Source organism: Ammospiza caudacuta, chromosome 1, assembly GCF_027887145.1.
Source record: "Ammospiza caudacuta isolate bAmmCau1 chromosome 1, bAmmCau1.pri, whole genome shotgun sequence".
In the NCBI taxonomy this organism is placed as follows: Eukaryota; Metazoa; Chordata; class Aves; order Passeriformes; family Passerellidae; genus Ammospiza; species Ammospiza caudacuta.
Genome location: NC_080593.1, coordinates 31,594,103 through 31,614,189, shown reverse-complemented (window position 1 = coordinate 31,614,189; position 20,087 = coordinate 31,594,103). Strand labels below are relative to the sequence as shown.

At 37.6% G+C, this 20,087-nt stretch overlaps 1 protein-coding gene across 1 annotated transcript in view; it reads left to right on the top strand.

The window, feature by feature from the left end:
- The window catches only part of MACC1 (MET transcriptional regulator MACC1), a 35,948-nt gene extending 17,157 nt beyond the window's left edge, over positions 1 to 18,791 (top strand). The window contains exons 2-5 of the mRNA XM_058814053.1: positions 2,629 to 2,743; positions 4,823 to 6,861; positions 9,357 to 9,545; positions 15,745 to 18,791. Coding sequence (XP_058670036.1) covers positions 2,629 to 2,743; positions 4,823 to 6,861; positions 9,357 to 9,545; positions 15,745 to 15,957 — 2,556 coding nt within the window. The 3' untranslated portion in view covers positions 15,958 to 18,791. The remainder of the gene's footprint in view (positions 1 to 2,628; positions 2,744 to 4,822; positions 6,862 to 9,356; positions 9,546 to 15,744) is intronic.
- The last annotated feature ends 1,296 nt before the right edge of the window (positions 18,792 to 20,087 follow it).

The following is a 20,087-nucleotide window of genomic DNA, read 5'->3' as shown; positions in this document are numbered from 1 at the left end:
GTCAGCTGATGTAACCCAGTGCAGGAGGCACATTGCCCAGTACCCAGGGGTGTGTGTACAGCTTGTCCCCAGCGTTTCCCACATCCCTTGACATGCTGGCCAGATGTGGTCATCTTTTGCCCAGGAATGTTTATATATCCCCCCTTCTCTCATCCTCTGCTTGGCTGGCCTGAAGACGTGCCTCAATCACAAGGGATCCCTCATCATCCTGTCATACCAAGAAATGCTTTCATGAGGGCGGAGGATTATTTTTGAAAGTGGTTTTCCTTTTCAGTATCTGCCTTTTCTATCTCTATGCCGGGCTAGTGATGAACATTTTGAAAAATTCCCAGAGGGAACTTTAAGGAAATGGTTTATTCTATTTGCAGAAGTCCTTATTATGTTTAAAAAACTTCCACATGCAGTCTTGTTGTCATGTCTCATTTCAATATAATCCCCCTGTGTAAAGAGATTGTTTTTCTTTCCCTCACTCTCTTCTCCCTTCTCCATGAGTTTCCTATTTTAGCCCCTATTAATTTGCACTCTTATGCCCTCTTGTCATCCTTATTTTCTCCCTCCCACTTTATGCAGCTTCTGAAGTAATTGTAGGTGTTTTAACTATTTAAAGAACCATTCTTAAATTCACTTGTGAATTATCAGCAAATTGTCTGTCAGAGATTAGTGCTGGCAACAAGTACACTGGTACTGTAAAATAAAGGCTTACTTTTTGTACATTTTTTGAGATTTTAGACTATGGATACCTTATGCTTGAATTATTAAACCTCCATAGTGTGTATGTAGAAGCCAGAGATAATTATCTTGCATGTTTATAAAATGTGTTCAGTTTTTCAGCATTTTGAGATGCAGCAGCAAAACAAAATTGATTTCCTTTGAAGGAGTCTCTATATGTTATCAAATATTTTCACTTATCAGAGACAGAAGAAACAGTGATATCTCTATACAGATGTGAAATACCAGATCTTGGAATTAATGGTGTTGGGACTAAGGAGGCATTTCAGTTTCCAGTTTTGTTCTGTTGGGGTAGTAGTAGCAGAAGCCAGAATATATTGGCATTGGAGGCTAGCTTTACCTACTTGCTAAAATCAGGACTCCAAAGGCCAAATAAAAGAGGTTTCTGGTAACAAAGGAACCTGAAAATCTATACAGCCCTCAAGGTACTTGGGTGACTGTTGAGCTTTGCCTGACCTCAGCCTTGCATGCTGCTTGTGTACAAAATAACACCTGAACAGACTGCCATTAGCTGAAGGTATCTCTTGTGGTAAGAGCAAAAAGTACCAATATACACTTGCAAGGGAAAAAATTGCAAACCATGGCATTGGGCAATGAAAACAAATAGCTGGCTTCAGTTTTCTGCAGTAATGCTTGGATATAAAGCATGCTTCCTTTTCCCATAATGGAACCGGAACTGAAAATTCCTTTTTCTTACATCTGCAGCAAATATAGGCTCAATCCTTTTTTTCTTTATTTTAAAAGTGATAAAAACAGATCTACTTAGACTGCAATGTTTGCTGCGGTAGTAACAAGGCTGCAATATTTCAGGGTCCCAAACAAAGCTATTGTATCCCATGTACGGACCCCAGAAAATTCTGGATTTTTTCCTTCTGTCTTCCTTCCCCTTCCTTGTTTCTTTGTTCGTCTCATTTTCCCCCCAGATATCTTAATGTATCTGTTTATATGATGTATCTGTTTGTATTTATATCTCACTACATATAGGATGTGTGAAAGGATCCGGGAAAGTTGCTAGATGATGTCTTGCTTTTTAGCACTAGCTTGAAGAACTTTTCTGCCAAAAAGATCTCTCATCTTTTATTTCCTCTAACTTCTGTTTCTGGGATACAGCAATTTCAGCATGTAGGATTCTAAATGCTCACTTGAAATTTCTGTAACTCCTCTTTCTATAGGAGACACAATAATTCCTGCTTTCTCCAGCATTAGGCAATGTACCTTGAGAAGCTCATCCTTCTGTTGCCTACTTCAAAGGGACTGCACCAAAATGAAACAGAACTTCTTGTAGCCAGAACAAGGAAGAAAAGAGACCTGAATATCCTTTCTTAGGCTGTTGCTATGATGGTGTGGTCTCTAAGGAATGGTACTTTAAGTAATTCTTGAGCTGACTAGAAGGAAATCTGACCTGATCTTCTTTCTGAGAGGAATATAAGAAGAAAAATAAAGCAGAAATGGTTGAAAATACTTTCTATTAATTGGCATGGAAAGTAACAGATATAGATCCATTCCCTTAATGATTCTACTCAAACTTACCTGAAAACGGGAGGTAGGATGTCTATTTTATTTTTTAAAAAATATTTTATTCAAGACCTGAGTGGAAGCTATTGCATAATTGGCCCAGTTCCAATTGCAAGACACTTAAATTTGTGAGTTATTGGATTACACTATGGGCTGGGATGTCATGTTGTACTGCAGCTGTAGCATCTGCTGGGTTTGATGTACATACAATCATAAGACTTATGATTGTGATGCTCTTGGGCAAAGTTCATAAATTTACTCATCATCTAACCTTCAATTTTTTTTCATGTCATTCTACAGGAGCAAGCTCAATTTTTCTTCAACAGATTCCCCTTTTCCAAATTGCATACTTGCTGATGTTTTATATGCTTGACTGTCTTCTAGGAGGAAAATTCTTCCAGTAGTGGAACTGACTCCCTAAGCAGTGGAGAGATTCCACGAAGTCGGTCAGAGGGGACTTTGATTGATGTGGATGACCAGGCACCCTCAGACAGCTACAGTATGGCTCTTCTGCTATTTTCTCTACTAAGGCTCTCCAGCTAAAGTCTTTATTTCTGCAAAACTCTGGGTCAGGCAGGCTGGGAGGAAGAGTTGAAATCCTTAATGTAACATTAACAAATACTACTTAGAGTAAGTTTACTGGGGGTCAAGGTAGGGAAGAGAGGAGGAAGTTCTTAGCCAAACTAGATTAATTTAGGGTTTTAAGACCATGAAGGCAGGTTAATTTTGAGGTTAGCTCAATTTAAAAACCGGAGTCTTGGAAAAGTTGATTTAATCTCTGTGCTATTTTAACCCCAAAGCTGAGAAAACTTTGCCCTCTACAAGATAGGCATTTTCTTAGCTTCTTGTCCAGTAGCAGATATAACAGCTAGCCTGACACTTGCTGTGTAAGTTATGGAGCAGGAATTATTTCTTTGCTGGCATGCTGCACCCCAGTAATTGTGCTGTTGTGCTTTCTCATGCTCTTGGCATGAGAAAGCGTCGGTCCTAGTGACTCAGGCTCTGACAGAGTTTTCTGCTTATATTTTTCCTGTAGAAACATGCCCTTTAGGATGGGGAAAAAAACCCAAACAAAACCTTTATGCTTATTTTGGGCTTAATTAATCTATATTTTTAATATGCCATACTGATCTGACTGTAATAATATCACAGCACAAGGAAAGATTTTGGCCTATGGGCAGAGACAAAAGAACTTTTCAGTGGTGCTTGAGCAGCATGTGCCCCTCTGGTGATCCTGGTTAAGACAAAGTGCTCCAGGATAAGGAGCTGCCCCTGGGCTCAATCCCCCTGGCAGCTCACCGGGAAGGCTCTTGTCAAGCAGTGTTAGAGCTTTGTAGATAGGCACCTGGCAAACAAGTAAATTCCACCTTGGTTCTTCCAAACTGGGAATTTTCCAGAACCATGGAAAGACGTCACGGTTTTGGCTTTTTATTACATTTTGAAAAAGGAAACAAAAAGAGAAGTATGAACATTTAATTCTTTTTTTTTCTTTTTGTGGCTGTATGCACTGTCATGCTTGCATTTGAGCAGTATAGAATAATCTTGGAAATGGAAAGTACTATGGAAGGTGTGATAATGTAAGCTATAGATATGGTGAAAAAAAATAGACATAATGCCTTTTCCCTCTAAAATTTAAACTCTTTGCAAGAATATATAAAGAAGGGATAGTATAGCCTCTATATATAGGAAAAAAATGGCAAAATGAAGTAATAGAAACCCTTAGCATAAAAAATTGCAGATATTCCATTGCAAGAAGGGTGAGTCACAATCAACTGTAAACCAGCTTCTCTGAACAATTCTTAATACAAAATATAAGGATGTCTCTTCTTCAGAAAAAATAATTATTTCTACTAATAATGAGATTTTTATTAGAAAACATATATAAATATAATTTATGCACCTGGATTTGTCTATTTAAATGCAATCTCAGAAAGTTAGTAGTCACACAAACAATTTTCTCAACCTTCAAGTTGTACAAGGTCTCATAATTTATATCAATGATTGTTTTCTGATGCAAAGCTAGTATAACAAATTCCACACACATGGAGACAAACTGTAAGAGTGCTGCTATCAATTAAATGCACATGTACTAGCATGAAAAGGAATCTTAAATAATGCATTTATCTGTACCATCTGCAGTGTTTGAAAAATGAAACTAGTTGTTTAATCTTTGCAAAGAGACAGACACAAAGGAAAGAAGTCCACACCATTTTGTAAGAGGCCAAAGATTAATGGAATATAATGGTTTGAATCTTATGGAAATTTATCATACTCAATGCTAATTAATAATCATATGAGTTAATAAAGATCAACACCACAAAGAAGTGTCTTTACATCCTTCAACACCAATTTGCTATTCAGCACTAATTTGTTAGCAGTCTTTCTATTAAGTAAGATTCTTAATTAAATCAATTTTGATACTGTTTAAAAACCTGAAGGAGAAATACTGAAATTATCTATGTGTATTTGAGGAGGAAAATTTAGTCACTTCTTAGTTTAACAAACTATCAGTTGGACATGAATGCAACATCTCAAGTATCGGTGCTTCAGAAAATGCTTCTTTTTTTCTTTTAAACAGATGCCAATGAAAGTAAACTCGATTTGGATATTGACTGGCCTGGTGTATTCAAACATGCACAATCTGTTTCCAAGACTAATCCTTTCTGGAATGAACTGTCAGGATCCAACCCTTTTGTACATGACATAGCTGCTTCCAATAGAAATGAAAATAATAAGTGTCTTTCTATCTTAAAGGAAAAACCTTATTTGTTCTCTAAAATTTCAAGCAATAGGGACTCTTTGGATTCCTCAGGTGATGAGCTAGATATTGACTGTCTCCTAAGAAAGACCTCAACAAGAAGATCTGGACGATCCAAGAGTGTCTCTGACTTCCTGGATATAGTTGATAACCAAAGATTTAATCCTCACAACACAGCACCTCAAAAAACTACAGTTTCTGATATGACATGGCTTCAGAATGACCGTGAAGCCTACAAGATTGCTTGGCTGAGCCACCGACAGCTCACCCGGTCCTGCCTGGATTTGGAAGCCATGAGCCACAGCCCTGGGTGGGCACAAACACAAGCTACAGACATTCATGTAGTTTGTAAACTGAATCACGAAGGGGGCTCGGTACAGCTACCTGACTCAGATATCAACATTCATGTCCCTGTGGGTCATGTATTACCAGGAGAATTCCAAGAAGTAGGTTTAAAGGCTATCCTTAACCCTCCATTGTCATGCAACAATGAGCTGTCCAGCACAGTAAGTCCTCTGATAGAACTTACACTCAGCAACCTCAACACAAATGAAGCCATTTTCCTAGAAGTGAAAGTTGCAGCTAAAGTGAAGAGCGATCCATTCAGCCAAGTTATGAGTGATATTGTGTGTTTTTTTAGTCTCAACAAAGAAGGACCTTTTAAGAAGCTAGAGAATTGCTATATTTATCAAGATACAATACAAGTAAAGCTAACGGACCTGAGTCATGTGATGTATGCAGTGATTGCCATACAAGCAAGCAGAATCCAGCCTCCAGCAACTAACGTGTGGGACTATGTCCATAGAACAGTCTCAGTTGGAATTTATGGTCCCAAATACATTCATCCATCTTTTACGGCAGTTTTTACAGTCTTTGGTCACAACTACATTCCAGGAAAACTCACGATTTGTGATATAAAAAAGGGGGGGAAAAGTATGCCTCCTGTGGTGTTTCAGCTGTGGGGAAAGCATACATTTCTGCTTGAAAAACCACAAGACCTAAACATTTCTTTGATATCCTGTGATCCAGACTTTCAAGTAAAAATGGAAGATCAAAGCAAAAATATTAAAAAGGAGGAGTTGAAAACTGGTGAAATGGTCCGCCAACAATTCCTGTTTTCCATGCTTGGATGCAGGGAGATGCATTTCTTTGTTTTCCTTGTTCAGATTAAAATCTTGAAAAGTAGCCAAGTAACACAGTTCCATGTTACGACTCCTGATCCAGCTCCAAAATTAAGTGGAATTATTAATAGGCCAAAGCGCCTACAAAACCGCAAGGCAATCAAGTCTGCACCATGGCTTTTGATACCAACAATAAAATATCCAAAGTTTCAAGACAAAACTTTGAGTGTCAACACTTATGGAGTGGCCTTGAAAACTGTGTTACGTCAGAATAAGATTGACTATTTGCTGGAATATTTTAAAGGAGACACAATAGCACTGCTTGGTGAAGACAAAGTTAAAGCCATTGGACAAACTAAAACGAAAGAGTGGTACGTGGGAGTTCTCAGAAGAAAGATTGGTCTTGTACATTGCAAAAACATTAAAGTGATTCCTAAAGAACAAGCTATGGACACTGCTGATAGTGAGTTAACAACCAGGAATCTTGTTGAACAAATTGCATTGCCATTCAAAAAACTGACTTATATCTACTCGATAGTTCTGTCTACAGTATCAGAGAGTGTTTATGACTGGAGAGCTTTAGCTGAGGTGTTGGGATACTCACATATGTCTTTGGATGACTTTAATGAGGCACATATTGATAAAGAATCAGAAAGAGTTGCACATGTTGTGAAAAAGATGAAGCAAGACTGCCATGCTAACAAAAAAAAAAGACTATTTCTTTATGAACTCATTGTTGTAAGTATTGCATGAGCTAACTGACTTGTTGGAAATGCATTGACAAGAAATTACTGTTAGTAATGTAGGAACAAGAAAACATGATTCTGTATCCTTGCAGGATCTTTATAAACCTGAATATATTACTAAAAGTTGTAGACACCAATAGGTGGAAAATACATTCAAACTCTCATGAAGAATAATACTTTGATCAATACATTCTGAACAGTCTTCTATTAATGCTGCATGAACTGTGTTCATTTAGTAGGTTGACTAAGATGACTTTTCTGGTTTTTAAATAGCCATGATTGAAAATGTTTTGTCATTTGTCTTGGTAAATTGCTTTCCTGAGAAATTCACATTCCTGTTGTGAAATATTAAGTAACATTACTATACTGTGGAAATTCCCCTATACATACATAGATATAGATAGATGTCATCTATCTGTCTATATATCTATCTATATTTATGTCTATATTTATATGTCTACATCTGGATATATATATACATAGATATTTGTCTGTGGTAAGTTGCATGTCTAGCTTAGCTTCATATAATTAAAAGGGACATCTCGATCCAAATGTTGAGGGCAAGATTTTTCTGTCCACACCTTACAACTTCATAGTCAATGCTGCAGTGGCCTAAGAAGGATTTTGCAAGTATTTCAGTATGTCTTTTCATGGACCTCATTTGTAAGCCATTGGACAACTTCTCTGTGACTAAATACTACCAAATGGGAATCAAAAGCTTATTATAATTATTTCCAGGTAATAAGTGGCACTATTAACAATCCTAATTTACTTACTGATCTGTGTGCAAATTAGTTTGAAATTCATGGTCACTTAATACTCTCCTTGGCTCTGACAGAAAATTTGACCAACATATTAAGGGACAGAAGATAATTAAATTTCTGATATGCAAATAAAGTATTACAAAAATGGATGTTTAAAAACTCACATTGTAGCTATTCATCTAATGCTGTTTGACTATCCTTAACTGTAAACCTCCACTGAGTTTACTTCTCAAAACTAGTCTACCCCTTTGTAGTGTTGACAGAAATTTCAGCAGGATTCAGAAAGTTTTGGTAGCTGTGGCCACTTAGAATTCTTAAGAGAACATCAAACTTTGTGGAATAAAACTGAGCCAATATGAAGTATAGCAAAGCCTGTCACATCTCTTTACAAAAAGGAGAGTGGGATCTAAATGTGAAAATTGTCCACACTTTTAACTGAATACAGTTAAACAGAGTTCATTACAAAACAGGCAAAAAGTGGGGCATAATTAGGTTAAGCTTATAGAAACATAGAATGGCTTGGGTTGGAAGGGACCTTAAAGATCATCTCATTCCAACCACCCTGTCATGGGCAGGACACCTTTCACTAGACCAGGGTGCTCAATGTCCTGTTTTGGGAGATTTATGTATTTTTGCTAGGAAGGGCCAATACAGGTCCTTGTCAAGTTAGATATAAATCTAGATGTCATCCATGTAATTTTTGGGTGGAATTTTCTGTTACTTCTTTTAAAAAAAATCTCCATTTTTTTTGTCTTTTATACGGTTCTTGCTTATCAGAGCAAACACAAACTGAACAACTTTGTCTCCAGTTTAGGGGAATTTTGTACAATACACTGTAGTCAGTTTCTTGCTACTCTGTCTACCAAAGTTCTATTGTTTGCTGTGAGGACTTCATTGGTTAATACTTTAAAATTAAATCACACGTATGTCTGATTTCTGCAGAAATCCTTGATACGTCAGTAAAAATCAGTATCTAAAAAACAAGGAAAATTTCTGTGTTTTGATCTTGATCTTCTCCTGAAAACCTCAACAGTTTCAGTGGAATATTTTGGAGTGAATTGAGGAGAAGGAAAAAACCCAGCATTTATTTTTCCCACTAGCTCTTATCCAAACAAATAAAGAAAGAAGAATGCAATGTATCTACATATCAAGGTTATACTCCTTCAACCATTTTAATTTGAGTGTCTTTAAATGCTCTTTTGGCAAGGAGGAGGGAATGGTTTCATGTTTGCATTTCTCCTTAATGGTCAAAAAAATTATTAGTTCTGTGGGAGGAGTAAATCAAAAGATGCTGGCCAATGTGTAATTTTCCAAATAAAGCCCTAGATTAAGGACCACACCTTAGTATAATAGTGCTCTAACTAAATGTTGAAGTCTCATGTCATACTTCTAAGAAACTAATTTTTTTTTGCCAAATATTTTTGTTGGAGAAGTATGATTTCTTTCAGGATCTTGAAGCTTGGCAGGACCCACTTGACACTGGAATGCTGAAGCAGCTGAATGCCAGCTTGATTTTTTTTTTTCTTAAGCTCATGGGCATTTTTCCTCTGAAAGTGTTGGCAACACCATTTTGTAGGAAAAAAACCCACATATTTGTAAGAACACAAAAGTAAAAAAAGTCTTCCTGTTTACGAAGAAACGCAGAATAGTGCTATAAAATTGAATTAAAATGTTCTGTTTGTAATTACTGGTGAAGAATCACTAATGAAAATCATTGTTGCAGGCACTTTTGAAGATAGATTGCCAGGGATTAGTGGCACGTCTTACCCAGGACACCATCATCTTGACTTCAGCTGTCAAGCTTGGCAGGAGCTGGCGGGAGCTTGCAGAGAAGCTAGCCCGCCTCACAAAGCAGCAAATAGAGGCTTACGAAGTGCCCCACCACGGGAAAAATGGAGCAGTAGCCATGGAGGTAAGGGGCTGGTGTAACAGGGCATGCACATTTCCTCCTGGGCACAAACACAGCCAGGGACCTTCCTTCTTCCTGGTTTTGCAGGCTTCTTTCCTTTTGCACTGTCCAGTGAAGGTCTCAGCTCCTGTCTTGAGCTTCAGGGCTGGGTTCAATCCTTTTTTATTGTCCTGTCCACTTGTCCTCACTCACACCTCTGCTGTCATTTCAGACACAGTGAGGAGGACCAGCTGGTCCTTGCAGGAGCCACTTCTAATCACACTCTGCACAGCTTTTGCTATGTCCACAAAAAGGAAGCTGACTTCTATCACTAATACTTTTCTGTGCCAGTGTAACACTTTTTATCATTTAGCTTAAGTAGCATGAGAAGAGGTTGGAAGCCCTGACACCAATTTTACTTCTGATGTATGAATGTGGCAAATCTATGCTTTAAGTTTGAGTTTGTCAGGTACATCATAATTTTTTTTTTCCTTTGTAAAGTATCTTCTTGTACAGAAGTTTGAGCTTTGTATAAAAGCCAATTTATCGTCTCAGATCTATTTTAGTGCATACAGATCTAAGGAGAAATTTAGGTGCATAATGAAATCTCTAGTGCCATTTGAGGTGACCGGAGGTACTTGTGGCATCCTTGCAATATCAGATGTGCCACAAGACTTGGGGTGGAGCCTTGTCCACTTTTCTGAGCTGAGGGTCAGCTTCTGCTCCTGGCACACCTCTGCCTGGACAAGCAGGTTACTTCCTGCCCTCTATCCCCTAACACAAAGCATGCAGTAGCTCCATTCTTTCCCACAGAGTTATGTGCCAATGACTTCTAGGTTCCAGACTGGTTTTAACTCTGAAAATCCCTTTTTTGTGAGCATTGCTGAATGATCGTTCTGACTTGAGAGCTTACATTCAGGCTTGACTCTGCCTCTGCCTAGACCATCATCCCCTGATTATTGCAGGTTTTGTACATGATTCAGACTGCATTCCCTCTCCCTCATCTCTTGGTTCCAAAGGAATTGCTATTTCCCATTCACAGGTTCACAACTACTCAAGATAATTTCTTCTTCCTTTTTCTATTTCCCCATAGCTGGTTCTATTTATTCCCTGCCAAACCTTTCCTTTCCACTGTCTGAATCCAGTGCATCTGTCATCTTGTTTTTATTTGCGTGGTGATAACTATCAAGATATTTCTGCTCTAATCATGAACTACTACCACTTATTCCTTTTGAATGCTCTGCCCTCCCTCCCCAATCAATATTTGATCAAAATTATACATGTTTGCTCATGTGCTTTCTGCACTTTTCAACAAAATTATCTCCATAATTGTTGTTTGTAATCACAGCTTCCTTCTGAGATCCAGTTTTTCTCTTTGATCTATTTTGTGTAGTTTGTTTTCTTTTCTGGGTACTTCAGTCTGGATGCACCTTCCTCCAATTTTTTTCTCATAAAATTATCAGCCTTTCCAATCCCATGTCTACTCTCTTGGCTTTGTCTTTTTTACTGTTAGGCAGTGGCTTGTCTGATTTCTTTCACTTTTGTTCTAGTTATTAAGCTTTCTCTGTTTGGCTAACAAACCCCCAGCTTTCTACAAGAAGGAATTATTGACATGAACAATATACAACTCTGCTGGTCTCCATGTTATTTGGGAATGTTTCCCCTTTGCTGACAGAGGGTATAAATAAAACAATCTTATAACTGTTTTTCCAGCATCATGCCTATTTATTTTTAGATTAAGAAACATTTTATATAAACACTTTGCTTTGAATGGGTTTTGATTTTCCATGAAACCTATCTTCTACCTCATACACTCTACTCATTTGTTTTCGAGAGATTTTTATGGCAAACCATACAGAAAATTCTCTGCCTTTCAGTGACAATATCTGCTGGCAAAACAGTGTGTTCAAATTCATCACAATTAAAACCTTACAATACAGTACTCTCTATTTTTTTCAGAGAACATTCAACATCAAAGATCAGAATTTTGCTGTATTTCTGTGTCTTTTTCTCAAAGATTATATTGGGCCTATGGAGGATTTATTGGTTTTGGGTGAGCTTTTTAATTGTGCTTGTCCACATGGGTGTGAATTCAAAGCACAAGGTTTCTAGCACTGGTGTCTCATGTGATCACTCAGTACCCTCAATGTTCACTGAATCTAACCTAAATTTCAGTACTTTCTAGTGGATATCAGTGCTTTCTTCTGACATCTAACTTTTCAATTGATAGTAGTTTTTGGCTTTAAAACCTGAAACCCAGCAAAGCTGGGGGAGGTTAGTAAGTTTTGACTAGTTATTGAGGATGATATGAAAATATTAACTAGTGCATTCCCCACCAAAGATTGTTCCATCATCAGGAGGATTGATTGGTTAATAAAGACTTCTGCTTTTAAACTTCATATTTTTCTTGGTGGGAGAAATTTTCTTGCAGATAATGACAGAGGCAACTTGAGGTGCCTACAATTGGTGCATAGCTTATGAAGCATTTTTCATCAGTAAATTCCAAATCACTTTGCTGAGGACATAGGTGTCATTATTGCATACTCAGCAAAGAGAGTGGGAAAGAAGGAAAACTCATGCGCACAGCTGAGATGAGACTTGACCAGGATGCTGCAGTGATTTAATGTTTTGCCTGAGATTTTGCTTTGACGCAATTTAGGAATTTTGAATGCAATTCAGTTCACCCATTGCATTAGAGTATGTGCATGGGGAGAAGAATCTGCCTTAGAACCACTGCTGTGTTTGCAGTACTAGTTTAATGTGATGAGAGTGTAGATTACTGCTGAGTTAATTATGCATCAGTGGTGACCAGTTTGTAAAGCTTTTGATCCCTGCATTCTCCTTTTTCTTCTTTCTTTCTTTTATTTTGTCTTAGATTAAAAAAAACCAACCAACCAAACAAACAAATCAGTTGTGCATGATTAGAGGAAACCAAGGTTTTTATTAAAGGATATTTCAGCCAATTATCTTATTACAAAGTCAGACTGATCTTCAGCATAGGTCAAAGCATAACATCTTTTCCTATTCGTTGTTTTGTCACATTCTAGTGAAGACAGAAAAGTGTACCCTCATTCTTTAAATACCCTGCTTTAACAGGAATGTAAGAAAATGAAGAAAGAGACCCAGAAAGAGCATAGTCAGTGACAGAATTTCAGGAGATACCAGCTTCTCTTGTTGGGAATACCAGCTTCTCTTGTTCGTTACTTTGGCTATCAAGATAAATATAAGAATACAGAAACTTTCTGGTCCCAACATAAACGCAACAGTAGTGATCTGCTTTTGTTCATTAAAATATGTTATAATATATAATATTTACAGTAGTACATTAAAAAAACTCCTATTTTCAACTTAGCCTCTCCAAAAAAGCCCCAAAAGAATTCTTCAATCTCCTTCTTCCCACCTGCCACCAATGTACTTTTCTCCTTCTGTAACCTTATGGTTATGACTTAAGATAGACTTGCTTAAAAGAAATATTATGCACCATTCATTTGGGAAAATGATGATACCTTTCTCCCCTGTAGACCTAAAATGAGAAAATTCACTGAGACATCAGGCACTTTTTTATTAAACTCAAGGTGGAAACTAGACTTATCAGACTGTGAGACAGTAAGTTTAGACTAGACTAGACTAATTAGACTTTGGGGCTGTAAGTCTAAGGGTTTTTTTTCCATTTGAGTATGACAGCAGAATTTGAGAGAAATGTTTACAGAAATAATGACAAAATCAGTATTGGGTAGGCTGAAAGATAGCCCAAAAATATGGAGAAGAGTTCAGAACTATGAGCAAAGAAATTCTCCTCCTACTCAGTTCCTCCAGGCATCAAGTAAATGAAGCTTAAATTAAAGAAATAAAGCTTGATGTTGTGTACTCTTTGTAAATTAATAAGATAATATTGAGGAAATAACCAATTTCCTTCAGAATTATCCTTCACAACCATAAAAACTGTTTTTTTTTATAAAAGAGGAAAAGATGCTAAAAAAACCTCAACTTCCTGATCACTTTTGTGTGTGTGTATTTATATAAATAAAAATGTGGAGTCATCAGTCCAGATACATTTATTGCTATGCATAAGTATGTTCCTGTTAGAGCTGTGAATGACAGAACCCTTCAGGAGAATCATGGGTTTCTTTGTGGATTTGTGCATCATCCCTGCAACTGTTAACTCAATTACTGTTTGCAAAACATTTATTGCCAATAAGGAGAGGGAAAACAGAATTTTGATTGCCCAAGTAACATTTGGAAAAGCAGTAGCTGGAAAAATAATTATTTTGTTTGTTAGCTGAACAAATTCACTCAGCAGTTTGAAACATAAAAGTCCAGCTTGGTACCTTAATCATGCTGCTATAACTTAATTAATGTTGTTAGACCAGTGACAAATTACACCTGCTATAGATCTGCTCCATTTGTTTGGCATAAACCAAATAAATTGTAGTTTGAAAAACATAAAAGCACTGATAATCTTTTAATTTCTTTTGTTTCTTGCAGGAAAAAAATTAAATTTTATATCTTGATTAAAATTTATAAAAGCTTTTGACTTGCCTCTTTTAGAATGTTTGGGTGCTTTTTAAAAATAGAGTTTACAGATAAATCATGTTAGAATCACAGAATCATTGCAGTTGAAAAAGACCTCTAAGATCAGCTAGTCAGATGATCTAGCACTGTCAAGCCCACCACTAAACAATGTCCCTATTACCTATGTGTGATTTAAAAATGCCCAGGGATGGTGACTCAACCACTTCCCTGAGCAGCCTGACCTACCTTTCACTGAATTATTTTTTCCTAATATCCAATCTAAATTAATTAAAGGGACTTCATTTTGCTCCCCATCCTTGTTTTCCAGCTCAGCAGAATGGATACCCAGAAAGCAGCTGATCTGGGTATTTAAACCTGAGGCAAGGAAGGCATTAAGTACCTCAGCCTTGCCCTCATCCTTTGCCACAGTGTTGCCCCTATATCTAAAATAAAGGTTGGAGATTCTCCTTAGCCTAAAGATGCTGACATACTTTTAGAAGCATCTTTTATTGTCTTTTATGGCAGTAGCCAGATAAGGTTTCTGCTGCTGTTGCCAGAAAACATTTCTGAAAGGTAAAAAGCAATTTTAAAATTTCCAGGCTGAGTAGAGGGACAGTAGGATGTTGATTAATGGGTAGTAACCATCAAAAGCACAACCAAATAGGGAAACTGTTGCTGGGTTGTCTTGGTTTGAAAAGACAGCTGTCTGCTAAGGAAGGCAGGAGCCTTCCTTGAAATGGAAAACATAAATCCCCTCCCTCAAAATTATTATCATTTTGAAATTAAGAGGCTCTCAGGCAAAGATATGGGAATAGGAAGAACAGTTCTTTACTAGGAAAATTAAAAATACTGATGCAATAGTATAAAAAAGAAAAAAACACTGACAGAGTCAGAATAAGACCTGACACTCTGTTGGTCAGGGTGTTGGTAGCAGTCCTATTAAATGGAGGCTGCAGTCCTCCTGGAGTGATAAATGTGGTTCTGTTGGAGCAGTGATCCTGTAGAAGGGTGTAGTTTTCCTCTGAGGGTCCTGTGGTGGTGTAAATGGGCCTGGTCCTCCTCTGGGAATCCAGTGGAGAAGAAAGCTGTTCTTCTTAGAATCCAGTGGGGAAAAAGCTGTTTCTGGTGCTCCAAATCTCAGACTATATCCGGGTAGGAATGCTTGGCTCCTCCCCTGGGGCGGAGCTTCTCACAATGGGATGATGTAATTTTATCAGTCAGGCAGTGAAACTCAATGGCCCACTAATAGAAACCATCTCCAGGGAGGGAGGATTTGTTGTGGAAGAGATAAAGAAAACTGCCCAATCAACAGACAATAACTGCCTCACCTCTAACAGATGGCAAATAGAATACACACCCCCAGCCTAAGACATGGGCATATGCATTGCAAAAGATGAAAAGTATTTTCCTTCCATTCTTGTTATTTGACTTATAGTTTCAGATAAGGATATATTTTGACTTGGTGATAATCATCTGAATGAAGAATTTATCTATTATTTACCTCTCTGAGAATTTGAGAGTTTCATAGAAATAATGTGATTAAGATTACTGGAGATTTAATATCAACACGCCTCTTTTTATAAAGAATTTCAGCATGCCCAGTGATTAAACACTTATTTTCTCTTTTCTTTTCTATGACTTTTCAATTATTTAGCTACTTTTTTTCTGAATAATTAAATTTCTGACACTTTTTTTTTCCCTTTATTTTCAGATGATGTGGAAACCTGCATATGACTTTCTCTACACTTGGGCTGCCCATTATGGAGATGGTTACAGGGACGTCTTACAAGACCTGCAATCAGCCTTGGATAAAATGAAAAATCCAGTGACAAAAGAGTGGCGAGAGTTAACTGGAACTCTGATTCTTGTGAATTGCATGGAGGTTTTAAGAGCAAGTGCCTTTTCCAAAATGGAGGAAGAGTAATGGACAAAATATTTTTTTGGAAACTATACCTCTGTGTAGAGATATAGTTTGTGTATTTATATTTCAGAGATACTTATAGAGCATAACAGAATGAAGTTTATTTTAACTGAGCTGATGTCGGGTCTAGCCCTATGGTTCTCAACTACAGATTTCCAGAGCATGCTAGTGGCTTCTGAGTAAATAAGAAAAGAATGGGGAATTAAACTAATGAGGTCAACAAAAATGACTTGTATTCTATGGGGTATTTTCTAAAAGGAGCTATTTCTGATTGCACTGACTTCTAGGCAGAGATCAGTTTTAAAAATTCATGGATGAGTTCAGGACGTGGAGCCTCGTTTACATTGTTTTCAGTGAAGTGTTAAAATCTAAATATTTAATCTTTTAGTATTTGGTGCTCAAACCCCTCAACTCTAATTTATTCGGTGCAGGTTAGCCTACAAAAAAACCTTTAAGATTCTTTTATCCTCATCTGGGACAAAATTAATCTAATTGTCTCACCAAACAGGAATTCAACAGTTCCTGGAAAAATAGGTGTGTGCCGCACACACTCAAAAAATAGGTGTGCGCTGCACTTTTCCAAACAGCTTCTGCTATCTGTTTTAAAGACTCAAGGGAGACAGAAGTTACAATCTCAAAAGTGTTTGGTTTTGATTTATTTATTGATGTAACTCAACAGGGTTTTGTCTCTTTTCGTATTTTTGTTAGTTTATATTTCTGCAATTTTTTTTCTACATTCTGCTGAATGCAAATTCCAGAAAATTCCAGAAGCCTACTTTATGCACACTGATCCATCTGATCATTTGTGTAGTCCTTCCCTGTTGCTTTTTGGTAAGTACATGGGGGAAGAAGACTTTGTAGGTACAAGGACTGGAAACAATTCATACTCACATCTATTGATTGTTTTCTTCTACCTCACTGGGTATGGAAGATGGCTATTATTTTCTTAAAAAAAAGTTAACAGTGCTTTTATAGTGGAGTGCTTTTAAGATTAATTTATTTATGGAAGAATTAATTATAACTAGTCATATGTTCTAAAAAGAACCCTGCTTAGATGCTATCATTAAAAATCTTCCAAAAACTGAGTAGCTTATTATAAGTACAGAAAATACAGGCTGAATAATAGTTACAGGCTGACCAAATTTTTTAATATAATTTTTAATGTATTAAATATATTTTTAGTTAAGTGGTAGATTTACAAGGTTAAATCCATTTTGAGCTCCTTTGATCAACATTCATTCAGAAACATCAGCAAATACTCAAGACAACCAGTTGAAAAGAGAATTGGCATTCTGCCATCACTTGTAGTTGACAAGACAAAGCCAAATTCTTTCAGGAGTAGCACAAAACACTACTTCAGTCCAGAAACTGCACTTCCTCTGTTATCTTAGTTCATTTCTGCTAAGGGAGGTTTTGCCATTCTAAAATAAAACTACATTTAGACATTTTTCTTCCCCTCTTCTTTCCTCTAACCTTTTTCTTTTCTACCTTCATTAAGCTTTTCCAATGTACCCATATCTCAGGAAGGAGGCTGAGGAAGGAGTACTTTTCTGGATATTAGGTAAATTCATTCACCAGAAGGTCCTCCATTATCTGGGCATTTTCTGAATTAGCATGCGGGCAAGTTATCAGACGACGCCCTTGATTTGCAAGACAGTGAGGAATTCAGTCCACAGAGCACAATTTGCTGTTGCTGATCAAGGAAAGGTGAAGAAAAAGGAGTCAGATTATCAAAGCTCCCTGTTGTTTCAGGCACCAGCACCAATTTTATATGTTTCCCCACACAGTTTTAAGAAGAGGTGCAGAGAACACATAAATTTCTCTCATGATCTGCACTTCAGTGCAGAGCCAGCTTGTCCTTCCTCCTGCAGGTAGTGAAGCTCTGAAAGATGAGAAAGTAGGTTGTCTTACTCTTGTGTGCTGCTAGGTAAGGAAAAGGTATAAAATATATTAATAGACATCTTTAAAGGTAAAAAAACACATGCAAATATTAGAATATAAAATATTAAGAACTAATACAAACTCGCTGAGAATTTTTTTAAGTCTCCTAGACTGCTTCTGCTTCTACCTTAGACCCTGCTCTTAGCTGACTGTGAAACCTGAACAGGATTTTGTAGTGGTTCAAGAGGCCACACACCAGATCGACTTAAAACCTCAGGGAAATACATTGTTTTGCTCCCTCAGAGCTGAAATACCAGAGGAGTTCACAAAGCAAATCTTTCAGCTTCACTAGATTGTCTTACTATCTGCTTTTCATGCATCCCAGCAGGCCATGCTCCCTTGCTTAAAGCCCTGTTAAGTCATATTTTAAAACTCTTTTCCTTTCACTTTTTCCCCTCTTTTGTTAACCTGGCTGCAACAGTTAAGCAACTCAGCTTGCATCTGTTTCTGAAGATGAGTCTGTGCTTCCATCCTTTTCTTCCACATCTTAATTTCTTATCTTTAGTAAATGTGTGTTTACTTTCTTTTTCAAAAGGACATGTATTAATTTCTTTGTTCAGTCCTGTATTTTTCTGTTATGAATACTAGTCAAAAGAGTGCGAAAAGCTACCAGAAGCACCAATTCCTAATGGCAAAGTCTACCGAATATCAAATATAAAGGACATGTTGTCTAAAGCCATTGAAGCTGAAGGAAAATCCATCCCAAGAAGGTAGTCAGTGGTCATGGTCTCAGGAAGAGAAGGGCCCAGGGACCTGAGGCTGTTGCCTGTAACTCTCATGGCCAGGCCCTTTCTTTGCTCTGAAAGCTTTTTCTGTCATGAACAAGAGTTGAATTTGGCCCAGCAAATTTAGCAAATATTGACTCAGTGAGTCAGTGTTCTCCTTAGCTTGCAGAATTATGCAACACGTCCTCCAAGTATATTTCTTTAAAAGGAAATTTATATCTGCCTGTAGTTGTGCTGTATTCCAGGCCTTTGACTGCTGGTTGCTAATTGCACTCCCATTTTTGCTTCAAGCTTCTGCTCATATGAATGAAATGTGCACTCGTGCAATATGCTGTTTACTTTAGCAGCCCACACTGGATATATTTTAAAAAAAAAGGTATTAAAACCCCATATTTTATTTAGTGGTCTAGTATTCAAAACCACAAAATGCCAGCTCAGAGTGAAAGCAGCTGCACTCAACAGCAACACACAGCTTGGAGCACATGGCTTAGGTAAACATGCTCTGTTCTTGACCTTTTTTCTTTTCCTCCCACCCTGTCAAGAGAGAACAGCTTTCCCATGAGCCTGCACACATACTTTCTTGGGTTTCTTCAAAGTGAGATGAGATTAACAGCTCCTTGGGAGGAGACGAGGAAAAATACCAGCCGCTGGTCCTTGCCTTAAATGACCCTCTGTTTCCAGGTTTCCTAATTTCTTTGTGTAGAAAACAGCTGTGTCAGCCAGTTCCATTTTACTTTGAAGTTGTAGGCAGAAAACCTCCCCTCACCTTCCTTCATCCTTCTATCCTCTGAATAGGTGTTTCTTAAGCAAATGAGCAAATGAAATTTGTGAGTGCATCTGTTGCTTTACGATTCCACCTACCCATGAAAACAATGGTTCCCGTGGTTGAGGGCACCTGAGTGGGGCAGACACCTTCCACGGTGGGCAGTGGCAAGGAAAACCTGTCACTCATGCTAAAAATACTGGTTTTTTTCAGTGAAGTTGGAAGCCATTTATCTTGCAGTGCAGAGGCTTCATGCCATTTAATGACACAGTGCAGTGACACATTTCTGAATTAATAACAGTCCAGATTGGAGAGAAAAGGCATATTATTCCCCCCAGAAGTTCCAGCCCTCCGGTTGGGTTTGGGGAAGGGTTCAGTTTCTTAGGTTTCACTTGCTTTTTTTGGAAAGCAGTGGTTTAGGGAAGGAAAAGGAAGTTGTTTTTTTTGAATGTGAGTAAAGTGCTACTCCCCAAGCCAGGCTCCAGGCAGCAGGCTGGATGCCAAGACCAAGCTACATGTTATGGGGTGTTCTTTGTGGAATTTTCTAGGGGAGAAAATGGGAGGAGGCACCAGCCATCTTTCTTCCTACTGAGAACAGAAAAATGTGGAGGAGTGGACAAGCGTTTATTAGGTAATTTTTTCATGAAAAACTGTTTTTCACAAATTCTTTCTGTAAACCTAAACTGTGGGGAAAACAAACACTA